The sequence below is a fragment of the Terrapene carolina genome, unplaced genomic scaffold (assembly GCF_002925995.2).
Source record: "Terrapene carolina triunguis isolate 2854851 unplaced genomic scaffold, T_m_triunguis-2.0 Scaffold166, whole genome shotgun sequence".
Classification (NCBI taxonomy): domain Eukaryota; kingdom Metazoa; phylum Chordata; order Testudines; family Emydidae; genus Terrapene; species Terrapene triunguis.
In genome coordinates, this window is record NW_020664517.1 from 1,638,515 (window position 1) to 1,653,632 (window position 15,118).

At 51.8% G+C, this 15,118-nt stretch overlaps 1 protein-coding gene across 1 annotated transcript in view; it reads left to right on the forward strand.

Moving 5' to 3' along the window:
• Positions 1 to 14,908, forward strand: part of LOC113406942 (alanine--tRNA ligase, cytoplasmic) — a 35,912-nt gene extending 21,004 nt beyond the window's left edge. Inside the window, exons 17-21 of the mRNA XM_026653858.1 lie at positions 508 to 627; positions 1,646 to 1,732; positions 5,566 to 5,679; positions 12,044 to 12,077; positions 14,823 to 14,908. Of these exons, the coding sequence (XP_026509643.1) occupies positions 508 to 627; positions 1,646 to 1,732; positions 5,566 to 5,679; positions 12,044 to 12,077; positions 14,823 to 14,908 (441 nt within the window). The remainder of the gene's footprint in view (positions 1 to 507; positions 628 to 1,645; positions 1,733 to 5,565; positions 5,680 to 12,043; positions 12,078 to 14,822) is intronic.
• Positions 14,909 to 15,118: the final 210 nt, after the last annotated feature.

Here is a 15,118-nt window from a genome sequence, read left to right on the forward strand (position 1 = left end):
TGCATCAGACTAGCAAGAGCAGAGAAGAGTGAGATGCCTTAGCCTGGGTTCTTAAATCAAAGCAAGTCACTTAGCAGTTGGGGCCCAAGGGTGCATGGGACCTGTGTCCAGTGCCTAAAGTGCTGCTTGGGAAACCCAGGTTCAATTCCCTGCTCTGCCAAGGTCCCTGGATCTCTGTGCCTCAGTCCCCACTATTCCAATAGCAGTAATAGCCCTGTCCTGCCTCACACAGGTGTTGAGGGGCTAAATCTGCTAGAGGTTGGGAGGCACTGGGACACTATGGTGATGGAGGCCACAGAAGTATCCTAGGTGGACCGTGCATTGCAGATTGAGCAAATGCCACCTCGTTCTCTGTCTCGTGTGACGTTGGGAAGGGAGTTTCTTGCTGGGTGCTCTGCTTGAGTGGCTTTTTGGGTTTAAAGCCAGTTCATTAGGGTGGGGAGCACAGAAACCTCGGCCTCCTGTTGTGATAGGCCTTGAGCCTGAACCCCCCTCTTCTGCTTCCAGACACTGGCTACCGCAGTTATCCCACAGTGGCGGAAGGATGAGCTGAGAGAGGCGCTCAGAGCACTGAAGAAGGTTATGGATGACTTGGACCGCACAAGCAAAGCAGACGTCCAGAAACGAGTGAGCCTATTAGCCCAGCTGGATAACGCTGGTGGGATGGGGGTTATGGTGGACATCCGTGTGGGCTCTGCTTCCTGCTCCCAACCCAAATAAATGTATGCCGCTCTCCTCCCTGTGGAAGGGGCCTGCGCTGCCTAAATGTGGGGGTCTAGCTGGCACCCACCTTTTCCAGTCAAGGTCTCTGTTTGTTTTTCCCCGTGCCTCTGCAGCTACCTCATGGGAGTGAGGTTGGACAGTCCTCTGTAACAGTAATAAATGTACTCAGCTGACCACCAGGGGTGCTGTTGGACAGAAAGGTGGGCAAGCCACCTCAGTTCCTGGAAAATGCTTCAGGGCCAGCCGAGGGCCTGATGTGGGGTATTTATGGGTTGCAGGTGAATGGACTGGTAGTTATTGCTTCTGACTCCATGTGGTAACTGGTGACTGCATTGGGGAGGCTGTGTACAGCACAACCTTCTCTTGGGGCACATACACAGATCGTCCTCTGCACATGCTCAAGGGTGGCATTGCACTCCTGGCTGGCCAGAGGTGAAAGTAAGCCGGTACGGTGTACCGGCAAGAGCCAGTACGCCGTGCCGAACCGCACTGGCTTCCGCGGCGGGGATTTAAAGGGCTCTGGCGGCTGGGCTGGGGCCGGGATTTAAAGGGCTCAGAGCTCCCCGCGGCTGCGGGCAGCCCAGAGCCCTTTAAATCCCCGCCCCAACCCGGCAAGGCTCGGGGTTCCCCGCAGTCGCAGCCGGTGCCCCAGGGCCTTTAAATCTTGAGAGGCCCCGCCTCTTCTGGTTGAGACTATGCCCCTCAGGACTCCGGCAGTACCGGTAAGTCCTGTAAGTTACTTTCACCCCTGTGGCTGGCCCAGTGTTTGGGTCCGTGCAGGATTGGGGCAGAATGATCAGGGAGGGGGAGGTGGGGAGTTCCAGCTGGCAGAGGTTTGAAATCTTTCCCTGTCACTAGTGGACCTCCCGTGTCCAAGCGACACACACCTATTTACAGTCTGACTCTCCGCTTATTCTCGCAGGTGCTGGAGAAGACCAAGCAGCTCATTGACAGTCATCCTAACCAGCCACTGGTGGTCCTGGAATTGGAGAGTGGAGCTTCAGCAAAGGTAACTCAGCTACCAGGGCAGAACAGCCTCTCCAGGCCCCCTCTATACACATGGAACCTAGCCTTTGAATTTGTGCTCTGGGCAGACGGACACTTCCGCGGCGTACTCATTACACAGCCTGTTTGAGAGCCTCCATCCGGGGGCACAGACTAGGGTGGGGAGTGGTGTGTGCTGCTGTTCACGTGCTGGGTCTCTGCACCCCTCCTTCTGGTTTAACTAAGCCCACCCTAAACATAACCAGAATGGTGAGGATCTCCGTTACTTGTCCTTCTAGCTCTCCTCTGCTTCCACATCCCAGCTTCCAGACTCTGGCTGTGGATGGGGATCCCTTCAAAAATCTCTCAATGACTTTCCTAAGTGACCCAAGTAAGGGTAGCCCAAGGAGGTAGCTAGAATAAGGGGAAATACAGGCTGGAAACATTTCTGAACAGGAAGATTTGCAGAGAAGCAGCGAAAGTTCTGTCACATGGGACATTGAAAACTAGCCAGGTGAGTACAGTGTGTCCTGTGCTGGCCCCCAGGCAGGGACTAGGTGGAGCCTAGGACAAGCACAAGGGAAGAGTGGAGTGTCATTCTTCAGCTCTGATTTCTTGGATTCTGTACCCTATCCAGCTGGTTTTGTTACAGGCGGGAGCAAGCTTGGTTCCCATCCCCCTCCATCTCAAGTAGCCACGAGCTGAATCCATTCTTTCGTCTTTGCGGCGTTTGTTTGGCTGTGCTGGTTGAGTGAGCTCGACCACTGACAAGCACCAGTCGTAAATGGACAGTCGTGGTAAACGAGGCTGCAGCCATCCGCTTTGAATGCCCCTGTTAAACTTCTCCATGGACAGCCTCCCAGCTCATCTCGTTCCAGCCATCCCTCCTGTCAGTTTCAGGGTAACTGCACCTGCTTTCCCCCCTCTGGTCCCTGGAGGCCACTTCCATCTCCCAGCCATCACCTCTCCTGGGCGGAGACCTGCATTGTACTCCCTCCTGACCAGGGGACCTTTAAGGCTGCACTCCTCCCTGCCTACACTGTGCTATTGCCAGCAAACCAGACTGCCTACAAGGCTGCACTTTGCCTTCTCTCCAGAGGATAGGCCCGGTGCATTGCCTGCAGTTACAAGTTAGCACGCAGCATTACAGAGAAATCCTATTTACAAAAACAAAAACCCATAGGCACTGGAGGTCACCCCAACTCCAGTCTCAGGCTCTAGTAGGTGTCAGTCCTTCGAACCCACAACTGGGGTTTCCCTGTAGTGACAAGTTCATAACTGTCTCTGACTCCAAACCAGAACCAGGCTGGCAGTTCAGAGGCCCGAGCTGTATAAAGAAATGGCTGATCTCCAGTCTCTGGGAACAGGTGATCAGCAGACAATGACCCATGCCTTAGATCCTAGCTTCCAAAGGCTGGGATTTTCCATAACTGGAGATGGAGGAAATTGTAGTAACCTGCCCTCGGGAGTCTGCAGGAAATCTACTGAAGACTTCTTGTCCCCAGAGTCCAGTGTTTGGCACATTTTCAATATAGTCCTTGGAGCTCCCAGGTCTCCCCACCGATCTTGAGAGCCGTACAATCCCGGCCCACAATAATACATCGAGTTAATAGCTTTCAAAGATATTGCCGGAAATTGCCCTATGTGTCACAGCTTCAGCCACCCACTTACACAGCCCTCGTCTCCATAGTATCTGCAGGCCTGTTGGCTTCTGTGGGGAAGTAGAACATTGTTCTAGATCTAGAATTCTCTTCTGGGGCCATTACTGCGATCTGCATAGCATCTCCCTTGCTATGTTCCATCACCAGAGTCCAGGACCTTTCTGCATTGCGCTGCTGGCATGTCCCTTGTGTAGTAATGTGCTGGGGGATGGCGCACACAGTGGGATTACAGACATCACATCCTGACAGTGCCCCCTGGGCTGGCAGCATCTAACAGTACAGCTGGAGTCGTGTGCATCAACTTATCCACACACACAGCCTGTCCTGGGAGTTCTGTAAATACACCAGATCTTTCTCTGAGTGAGGGAGCTCCATCTCCTTTGGAAAGACTTTGTGCCTGGTGCTCAGGGACTTGTTTCTTGCCAGTCCATGCAGCCTCTCTGCTCCCACCCTCCATGCAGCCCACTTCTGCTGACTAATCATAGAACTGTAGGACTGGAAGGGACCTCGAGAGGTCATCTAGTCCAGTTCCCTGCTCTCATGGCAGGACTAAGTATTATCTAGACCATCCCTGACAGGTGTTTGTCCAACCTGCTCTTAAAAATCTCCAATGATGGAGATTCGACAGCCTCCCTATGCAATTTATTTCAGTGCTTAGCCATCTTGACAGGACGTTTTTCCTAATGTCCAACCTAAACCTCCCTTGTTGCAATTTAAGCCCATTGCTTCTTGTCCTATCCTCAGAGCTTAAGGAGAACAATTTTTCTCCCTTTTCTTTGTAACAACCTTTTATGTCCTTGAAAACTGTTACCAGGTCCCCTCTTTTCTTCCCTTCTCCAGTCTAAACAAACCCAATTTTTTCAATCTTCCCTCATAGCTGGTTTCTAGACCTTTAATCATTTTTGTTGCTCGTCTCTGGACTTTCTCCAGTTTGTCCACTTCTTTCATGAAATGTGGTGCCCAGAACTGGACACAATACTCCAGCTGAGGCCTAATCAACACAGAGTAGAGCAGAAGAATTACTTCTTGTGTTTTGCTTACAACACTCCTGCTGATATATCCCAGAACGGTTGCTTTTTTTGCAACAGTGTTACACTGTTGACTCATTTAGATTATGGTCCACTCTGACCCCCAGATCCCTTTCTGCAGTGCTCCTTCCTAGGCAGTCATTGCCCATTTTGCATGTGTGCAGCTGATTGTTCCTTCCTAAGTGGAGCACTTTGCAGTTGTCCTTGAATTTCAGGCCATTTCTCCAGTTTGTCCAGATCATTTTGAATTTTAATCCTATCCTCCAAAGCACTTGCAGCCCCTCCCAGCTTGGTATCGTCCACAAACTTTAGAAGTTAGCTCTTTCTGCCATTCTCTAAATCATTGATGAAGATATTGAACAGGACTGGACCAAGAACTGATCCCTGTGGGACCCCACCCGTTATGCCCTTCCAGCTTGACTGTGAACCACCGATAACTACTCTCTGGGAATGGTTTTCCAACCAGTTATGCACCCACCTTACAGTAGCTCCATCCAGGTTGTATTTCCTTAGTTTGTGAGACAGTATCAAAAGCCTTACTTAAGTCAAGATATACCACATGTACCACTTCCCTCTATCCACAAGGCTTGTTACCCTGTCAAAGAGCTATCAGGTTGGTTTGACACGATTTGTTCCTGACAAATCCATGCTGTTACTTACCACCTTACTATCGTCTAGGTGTTTATAAAACGATTGCTTAGTTATTTGCTCCATTATCTTTCCAAGTACAGAAGTTAAGCTGAGTGGTCTGTAATTCCTCAGGTTTTCCTTAGTCACCTTTTTATAGCTTGGCACTATATTTGCCCTTTTCAGTCCTCTGGAATCTCTCCCATCTTCCCTGACTTTTCAAAGATAACCACTAATGGCTCAGACATCTCCTCAGTCACCCCCTTGAGTATTCTAGGTATCACTTTTCAGGTCCTGCAGGCCTGAGTGCTGCTTGCTGCTTCGAGGCAAAATGCATGAGGAAGATCTTGATCCAGTATCTCGGCCTGGTAATGGCTTGTGTCAAGTTATCTTCAGGGCCACTGGGGACTGTCCTGGCTGGGGCTGCAGAGTAATCTGTGTGGGAGCCTGCAATGTGCGGTGTGTTCTGAGGCCAGGTGGAAGGTATGCTGGGATGGACTGGTTCTTGCCATGACTCTCTGTATATATGTGTCACTCCACAGGCCCTGAATGAATCTCTGAAGCTATTCAAGGCTTATTCCCCTCAGACTGCGGCCATGCTCTTCTCAGTGGATAACGAAGCTGGAAAGATCACCTGCTTATGCCAAGTACCTCAGGTAGTACCGTGTGTGTGCGCGCATCCATGTGCCGAACCCTGCAGCCATTCAAATGGAGGGTTAGAGCACTCACCACCAGCTGGGGGCCACTACAGGATTCCTGCATCCCTCATGCACAGGGGTGTCCACCATGTTTTAAAAAAAAAAAAATCTGAGAAGATATACCTATCTCATAGAACTGGAAGGGACCCTGCCTTCACTAGCAGGACCAAGTGCTGATTTTGCCCCAGATCCCTAAGTGGCCCCCTCAAGGATTGTACTCACAACCCTGGGTTTAGCAGGCCAATGCTCAAACTACTGAGCTATCCCTCCCCCCAGTGGTTCCCAAACTGTGGGGGGCACAGAGGAAGGTTTGGCGGGGCCAGGGCTAGCCCCCATGGGGAGTGGGGAGGGACCCAGCCCCGCCCCACCCCCAGCACCGGTTCCTGGCCCCGCTCCCAGTTGTGACCCCAGCCTCAGCCCCCTTCCCCCGGGAGCCGCGGCCCCGCTCCTGACCCCGGCTCTGGGGTGAGTGGGGCAGACAGGGGTAAGAGGTGGTGCAACCCTGAATAGCTTTTGGGGACCACTGTTGTAAGACAAGAGATCAAAAAATAGGAATGGACACCAACCCTTGAATTAGGATCCCATCAAATGGGCAGCTGCCACTGAGGAGAGAGGCTCTAGAGTACTACCTGGTGGGTTTTTTTAATTCCCGTCCTCTTGCTCTGACTGCGCCCTTCAGCCTCGCACTGGCATCCAATGGCATATTCCAGTTTTTTGTTCTGTTACTGGTGCAAGAGCCTTACTACCAAGAGCAAACCAAGAGTCTGAGCTTCCTGAGGTGACACGAGCTGTAGATGCTGGAGCCAGGCTTGGGCGTTGCAGAGTGGCAGGTGCGAACTCTGTGCAGCAGATATTCCATGAGTGAGAGCTCCCTGCGGCTCCAGTGAGGAACGTGTCTACCGGCTGCTTTGCTTGGCACTTTAATTCTGTGCCAGTCGTCCCTAGATCTGCCTGGGCGGGAACCGGGTCAGGCACAAGGTGCGGAAGGGATGCCATACTGAAGAATAACTTGAGTAACCTAGTCCAATTTAAGGACAAACCTCCTGGGTAGTTTCAGGGATATACAATGGGGGTTATTCAGAAACAGCTCTTCTGGAATAACACCACATGCAGACACTCTTCATCTGGAATAAGAGGGCCTTGTTGCTAGTGTAGTCTAACCCACTTTGAAAGCTGTTCCTGAAAACCTCTGTGTAGACAAGCCTTCAGAGTGAAATCTCTCTGGATCAGGCTCATGGCCATTCATTAGATGAATTCCACTCACCTCTCTTCTGTTCCCTCTTTCCCATGACACACTCTTTCCCCCTCCCCCGCCCCCCATTGTTCAGTTGGCTCTCACTTCCCTATCACTGAGGGTATGTCTACACTACGAGAGTAGTTCGATTTTACTTAAAGCGAATTTGTGGAACCGATATTACAAAGTCGAACGTGTGTATCCACACTAAGGACAGTAATTCCACTTTGTGAGTCCACACTAACGGGGCAAGCGTCGACATTGGAAGCGGTGCACTGTGGGCAGCTATCCCACAGTTCCCGCAGTCCCCGCTGCCCATTGGAATTCTGGGCTGAGCCCCCAATGCCTGCTGGGGCAAAAAATGTGTCGAGGGTGGTTTTGGGTAACTGTCGTCATTCAACCGTCACTCCCGCCCTCTCTCCATGAAAGCGCCGGCGGGCAATCAGTTCGCGCACTTTTCTGGTGATTGACCGCGCGGACGCCACAGCACTGCGAGCATGGAGCCTGCTGCGATCATCGCTGCAGTTATGGCCGTTGTCAACACCTTGCACCTTATCATCCACCTTTTTCAGAGGCAGATGCTGAGAAATCGGGCGAGGAGGCTACGGCAGCGCGGTGAGGACATTAAGTCTGAGAGGGGCACAGACCTCTCACAAAGCACGGGACCCCACGCCGTGGACATCATGGTGGCAATGGGTCATGTTGATGCTGTGGAACGGCGATTCTGGGCCCGGGAAACAAGCACGGACTGGTGGGACTGCATAGTGCTGCAGGTCTGGGATGAATCACAGTGGCTGCGAAATTTTCGGATGCGTAAGGGAACTTCCCTGGAACTTTGTGAGTTGCTGTCCCCTGCCCTGAAGCGCAAGGACACCCGGATGCGAGCAGCCCTGACTGTCCAGAAGTGAGTGGCCATAGCCCTCTGGAAGCTTGCAACGCCAGACAGCTACCGGTCAGTCGCGAACCACTTTGGAGTGGGCAAATCTACCCTGGGGGTTGCTGTGATGCAAGTAGCCAACGCAATCGTTGAGCTACTGCTCTCAAAGGTAGTGACCCTCGGAAACGTGCAGGTGATCATAGATGGCTTCGCTGCGATGGGATTCCCAAACTGCAGTGGGGCTATAGATGGAACTCACATCCCTATCCTGGGACCGGCCCACCAGGCCAGCCAGTACATTAACCGAAAGGGCTACTTTTCAATGGTGCTGCAAGCACTGGTGGACCATAGGGGACGTTTTACCAACATCAACGTCGGATGGCCGGGCAAGGTTCATGATGCTCAATGATTTTTTTGCCTCTGTCTTCACGAACAAGGTCAGCTCCCAGACTATTGCACTGAGCAGCACAGTATGGGGAGAAGGTGACCAGCCCTCTGTGGAGAAAGAAGTGGTTCGGGACTATTTAGAAAAACTGGACGTGCACAAGTCCATGGGGCCGGATGCGCTGCATCCGAGGGTGCTAAAGGAGTTGGCGGATGAGATTGCAGAGCCATTAGCCATTATGTTTGAAAACTCATGGCAATCGGGGGAGGTCCCGGATGACTGGAAAAAGGCTAATGTAGTGCCCATCTTCAAAAAAGGGAAGAAGGAGAATCCGGGGAACTACAGGCCAGTCAGCCTCACCTCAGTCCCTGGAAAAATCATGGAGCAGGTCCTCAAGGAATAAATTATGAAACACTTAGAGGAGAGGAAAGTGATCAGGAACAGTCAGCATGGATTCACCAAGGGCAAGTCATGCCTGACTAACCTAATTGCCTTCTATGATGAGATAACTGGCTCTGTGGATGAGGGGAAAGCAGTGGATGTGTTATTCCTTAACTTTAGCAAAGCTTTTGATACGATCTCCCACAGTATTCTTGCTGCCAAGTTAAAGAAGTATGGGCTGGATGAATGGACTGTAAGGTGGATAGAAAGCTGGCTAGATCGTCGGGCTCAACGGGTAGTGATCAATGGCTCCATGTCTAGTTGGCAGCCAGTTTCAAGCGGAGTGCCCCAAGGGTCGGTCCTGGGGCCGGTTTTGTTTAATATCTTTATTAATGATCTGGAGGATGGTGTGGACTGCACTCTCAGCAAGTTTGCAGATGACACTAAACTGGAAGGTGTGGTAGATACACTAGAGGGTAGGGATCGGATACAGAGGGACCCAGACAAATTAGAGGATTGGGCCAAAAAAAACCTGATGAGGTTCAACAAGGACAAGTGCAGAGTCCTGCACTTAGGACGGAAGAATCCCATGCACTGCTACAGACTAGGGACCGAATGGCTGGGTAGCAGTTCTGCAGAAAAGGACCTAGGGGTCACAGTGGACGAGAAGCTGGATATGAGTCAACAGTGTGCTCTTGTTGCCAAGAAGGCTAACGGCATTTTGGGCTGTATAAGTAGGGGCATTGCCAGCAGATCGAGGAACGTGATCGTTCCCCTTTATTCGACATTGGTGAGGCCTCATCTGGAATACTGTGTCCAGTTTTGGGCTCCACACTACAAGAAGGATGTGGAAAAATTGGAAAGAGTCCAGCGGAGGGCAACAAAAATGATTAGGGGTCTGGAGCACATGACTTATGAGGAGAGGCTGAGGGAACTGGGATTGTTTAGTCTCCAGAAGAGAAGAATGAGGGGGGGATTTGATAGCTGCTTTCAACTACCTGAGGGGGGGTTCCAAAGAGGATGGAGCTCGGCTGTTCTCAGTGGTGGCAGATGACAGAACAAGGAGTAATGGTCTCAAGTTGCAGTGGGGGAGGTTTAGGTTGGATATTAGGAAAAACTATTTTACTAGGAGGGTGGTGAAGCACTGGAATGCGTTACCTAGGGAGGTGGTGGAGTCTCCTTCTTTGGAGGTTTTTAAGGCCCGGCTTGACAAAGCCCTGGCTGGGATGATTTAGTTGGGAATTGGTCCTGCTTTGAGCAGGGGGTTGGACTAGATGACCTCCTGAGGTCCCTTCCAACCCTGATATTCTATGATTCTATGCTCGCGTTTTCAGGAACTCTGGTCTGTTTAGACGGCTGCAGGAAGGTATTTACTTCCCGGACCACAAAATAACTGTTGGGGATGTGGAGATGCCTATAGTGATCCTCGGGGACCCAGCCTACCCGCTAATGCCCTGGCTCATGAAGCCCTATACAGGCGCCTTGGACAGTGAAAAAGAACTCTTCAACTACCGGCTGAGCAAGTGGAGAACGGTGGTGGAGTGTGCTTTTGGATGTCTGAAGGGGAGATGGAGAAGCTTACTGACTCGCTCTGATCTCAGCGAAACCAATATCCCCATTGTCATTGCAGCTTGCTGTGTGCTCCACAATCTCTGTGAGAGCAAGGGGGAGACCTTTATGGCGGGGTGGGAGGTTGAGGCAAATTGCCTGGCTGCTGATTACGCCCAGCCAGACAGCCGGGCGATCAGAAGAGCACAGCGGGACGCGCTGTGCATCCGGGAAGCTTTGAAAGCTAGGTTCCAGAGTGAGCAGGGTAACCTGTGACTATTAAGTTTGTTTATTCAGAAGCTGAACCTGCCCCGTTTTCTTTATTAAGGATTTCGCGGTAAAGTATTGAAACTGGGACACAGACTGTGGTGGGGAGCGGGTGTAGTGATGGAAAGGACGCTTCTAAACTCGAGGAATGACAGGCTTCTGCTCCTAGAGCGGTCCGCAGTGGTGGACTGGTTGTTTCAACAGAGCCTGCCACCCCTCCTTTTCGGGACTCTGTGTGTGGGGGCTATGTGACTTTGTGGAGGGGGAGGGCGGTTACAGATCTCCTGCTGCGTGGCTCTGTCATCCAGGCTAAGGCCCGCTGCATAAGATCTGTAACCGCCCTCCCCCGCCACAAACTCACATAGCCCCCCCACACACACAGAACATGAAAACCACCTCCCAGACTGACCAGGTTCCTAGTGACTGCAATGTGTGTGTGTGTGTGTGTGACCTTCTGCTGAACCTGCCCCCGTGTCTGTACCCTGGTAAAGATGACTGTCCTCTCCAATTACCAACCCCCTTCCCCCCCTTCAAACACACTCTCCTCTAAAAGAACATGACAGAAACAGTAATTAACAAACGTATTTTTTATTAACAACTACACAGTTAAGGGATGAAACTGGGACGGGGGCTTGGGTGAGGTGCTTTTGGAGTGAAGGAAAGGACTTATCAAATCTTTGGGAATGAGAGCCTTCTGTTACTTGAGCAGTCTGCAGGGGTGGAGTGACTGTTTTCACGGCCCCTGCCGCCCCTCCTTCTTGGGACTTTGGGTGAGGGGGGGATGGGACTTTGTGGCGGGGCAGGGCGGTTAGAGAGAGAATGCAGCGGGGCTCTGTCCTGCCTCCGGTCCTGCAGAACATCTACAAGGCGCCGGAGCGTGTCCGTTTGCTCCCTCATTAGTCCAAGCAGCGTTTGAGTCGCCTGCTGGTCTTCCTGCCGCCACCTGTCCTCCTGTTCACTGTGTGATCGCTGGTATTGCGACATGTTCTCCCTCCACTGGGTCTGCTGTGCCGCCTCGGCTCGGGAGCAGCCCATAAGTTCTGAGAACATCTCGTCCCGTGTCCTTCTCTTTTGTCGTCTGATCTGCGCCAGCCTCTGGGAGGGGGATGCCGGGGTAGCTCGGGAGACACTCGCAGCTGTGGGATGGGAAAAAGGGAGTGAATTCCTCAGAAAGATACAGTTTTGTGAACAATGAATATAGTCTTTCTCTGTGAACAAGACCATGCACAGCACCTATCACATGCGCACTCAGTACAAGGTCGAATTTTCGGCCTTCCCATTGAGTGCCTGGGGTCTTGCTGTACAGATCACACAAGCGGGGCCGGACAACGGAATTCGGCTAGCAGGCGGACATGGTAAGCTGTAGACTTTTGGCTGCTTAAAGCTTAATTTATAGCAGTGCCCTCCTTTCACGTTCCAAGCAATGCTCCTAGCGTTGGCCAGTTCCTGCTGCTGGCAATCCGGCCAGCATGAACTCTGCCCCTGTCCCACCCCCCTCGCGGCTATCCCCGGGAAAGATCACTGAATGCTGCCCCTGTCACGCCTCCACCGCGTGGCTGTAAACGGCCATTTACAGTTATGTAAAGGAACAGGCAATCAGTCCCAATACTAACAGTCCCCTAATTCACAGCAGGTCACCATGAGTGATATCACTCTGATGAGGATTTCGGAGACAGAGAAAGAGCGCATGCTGCGTGAATGCCAGCAAGCACCAGGGCCGTATGCCGCCATGCTTTGTGAGGCAATGATCCCGGAGTACTTGCTGCTAGCCTGGCGTGGAAAAGTTTCCTACCATGGAGGACACGATAAGGCCGCTCTCCCCAGGAACCTGCTGCAAAGGCTTTCACAATACCTCCAGGAGACCTTCGTGGAGATGTCCCAGGAGGATTACTGCTCTATCCCCGTACATATAGACAGAATTTTCCAGTAGCTGCACTGGCAAGGACAAAAAACTAAAGCGCCTAGGGCAAACTAATCATGAAAAACCCATTGTTAAGATACCATTACTATTCTGTTCAAAATAAATGTTTAAAACACTTACCTACTGATGTTTCCCCTGAATCACGGTCCGGGTTACGGCCTTGGGAGGGTTGGTAGGGGATCTCCGTGAGGGTGATGATGAGATCCTGGCTGTTTGGGAAATCAGCGTTGAAAGCGCTGTCAACTGCCTCGTCGTCCTGATCTCCTTCCTCATCTTCCCAGTCCGCGAACATCTCCGAGGAAGCGGCCGTCGACAATACCCCATCGTCGGAGTCCACGGGTAGTGGTGGCGGCCGCACCTAGAATGGAATGCAGTGCCTCGTAGAAACGGCGTGTCTGGGGCTGGGATCCGGAGTGTCCGTTTGACTCTTTGGTCTTCTCAGCTCCTTGATTTTCACGCGGCACTGCGTTGCATCCCGGCTGTATCCTCTCTCCGTCATGGCTTTGGAGATCTTCTCGTAGATCTTTGCATTCCGTTTTTTCGATCGCAGCTCCGAAAGCACGGACTTATCGCCCCACACAGCGATCAGATCCAAGACTTCCCGATCAGTCCATGCTGGGGCCCTCTTTCTATTCAGCGATTGCATGGTCACCTCTGCTGGAGAGCTCTGCATCGTTGCCAGTGCTGCTGAGCTCGCCACGATGTCCAAATAGGAAACTGGCCAGACAGGAAAAGGAATTCAAATTTTCCCGGGGCTTTTCCTGTGTGGCTGGTCAGAGCATCCGAGCTCGGACTGCTGTCCAGATCGCCAACAGAGTGGTGCACTGTGGGATAGCTCCCGGAGCTATTAGCGTCAAATTACATCCACACTAACCCTAATTCGACATGGCCATGTCGAATTTAGCGCTACTCCCCTCGTCAGGGAGGAGTACAGAAATCGATTTAAAGAGACCTCTATGTCGAAATAAATAGCTTCGTTGTGTGGATGGGTGCAGGGTTAATTTGAGTTAACGCTGCTAAATTCGACATAACCTCCTAGTGTAGACCAGGCCTGATATTATCCTGTATATATTGGGGCCCAGTGTCTCCCTCTGCCCTTTCACCCTGGATGCTGTATTTATAGACCATGTGAAGTACTAGGCTTCTTGTCCCTGTGACGAAGTGGGACTGTTCTTAATGTTTCCTCTGAATACTGTGTGAGTGCCTCAGTTTCCCCTATGCATTTCTTAAGTCTCTAGGTGGTGGGATAAAGGCCAGTGTGCATAAATCACTGACATTCTGTCTCCCTGGCAACAAATGGCCAGGGCCCTTTTCCCCCCCCCGCAAGGAAATAGCTAAAGGTGAATAAAGAGATCAGGTGACCTCCTGGCCCGGGAAAGAGACAAAGCCCAGAGAAGGAGGGGCTGGAGGGGGTTTTCAGTTTGGAGCTGGCTGGGGACTAGGAGTGAGGGCAGACGGGGGTGTCTGGCTCGCGGGACCCCAGAATGGACCCGGCCGAGGGGTCTGGTTCGCTGTACCTACAAGCTCTCTTTTAGACCGTGTTCCTGTCATCTAATAAACCTCTGTTTTACTGGCTGGCTAAGAGTCACATCTGACTGCGAAGTGGGGATGCAGGACCCTCTGGCTTCCCCAGGACCCCGCCTGGGCGGACTTGTTGTGGGAAGCGCACAGAGGGGCATATGCTGAATGCTCCCAGGAGAGACCCAGGAGGTGAAGCCGTGTGAGCTTCTTGCCCTGAAGACAGTCTGCTCCATGGGAGAGGAGGCTCCCCAAAGTCCTGACTGGCTTTGTGGGGAGCAGTTCCAGAGCATCGCCCGGGGACTCCGTGACATTCCCCCAACCCCTCTTTTCTCTCCCCGGGATGCCTGTAATGTAAACCAGTGGTTCTCAACCAGGGGTACGCAGAGGTCTTCCAGGGATACAGCAACTCATCTGGATATTTGCCTAGTTTTACAGCAGGTGACATAAAAAGCACTAGTGAAGTCAGTACAAACTAAAATTCTTCTTTGAGTAGTGTCCCTGTAGGTGCTCCACTTTAGGTGTCGGTGAGTCCTTGCGCCGCAGGTCGGAGATTTTAGGTAGCAGTGCTCGGGTCGTGCGTGCGCAGTAGTCTTGCTGTGACGTTGGCGCCTCCCTCTCAACCATCCTCAGCTGCAGACAGAGCTCAGTGGCAGTGCTGCCTCTTCATTTTTCTCCTTCTAGAAATAAATTTAGTTTTAGATTGTAGTTATATAGTTCTTAGATACATAGACTCTTAATTAGTCAGTTATTCAAAAAAAAATTTCTTGGGGGGGACCTATATCCCCCAGAAATGTGCTCATTGTAGCAACCTAAAGGGTAGGGCAAGGCATGACCAAGGTCTCCGCCTCAAGATGATTTTGATGGAAAAATGTCTTCAGCCTCCTCAGGAAACCAAATCCACATCAGCAGAGAGCTCTCTGAGCAAAACCTCTAATAACAGGAGTGCTTAGTCTTCCAAACCATCTAGGAAATGAGCTGCGACAGGAAAAGGAACACTCAGGAAAAGAAGAGGTCCCCAGTGAGATCGGTATCCTCGGTGCCGAGCTCATCTAAAGCGAGAACCTTTGAGGCTCCGGAGCATTGTCCCCTTGTGGACCTCTGCTGAGCCCCACTGCACCGACATGGAATCGAGACGTCATGCCTCCTCCACAGCACTGACCATTCCAATGCAGAACTCAGCACCGAGACCAGTTCCTCTGGCAATGCTGCCACCATCGGCATCAACTCATTCGTCAGCACCGGCAGACAGATCGAGAATGGCGC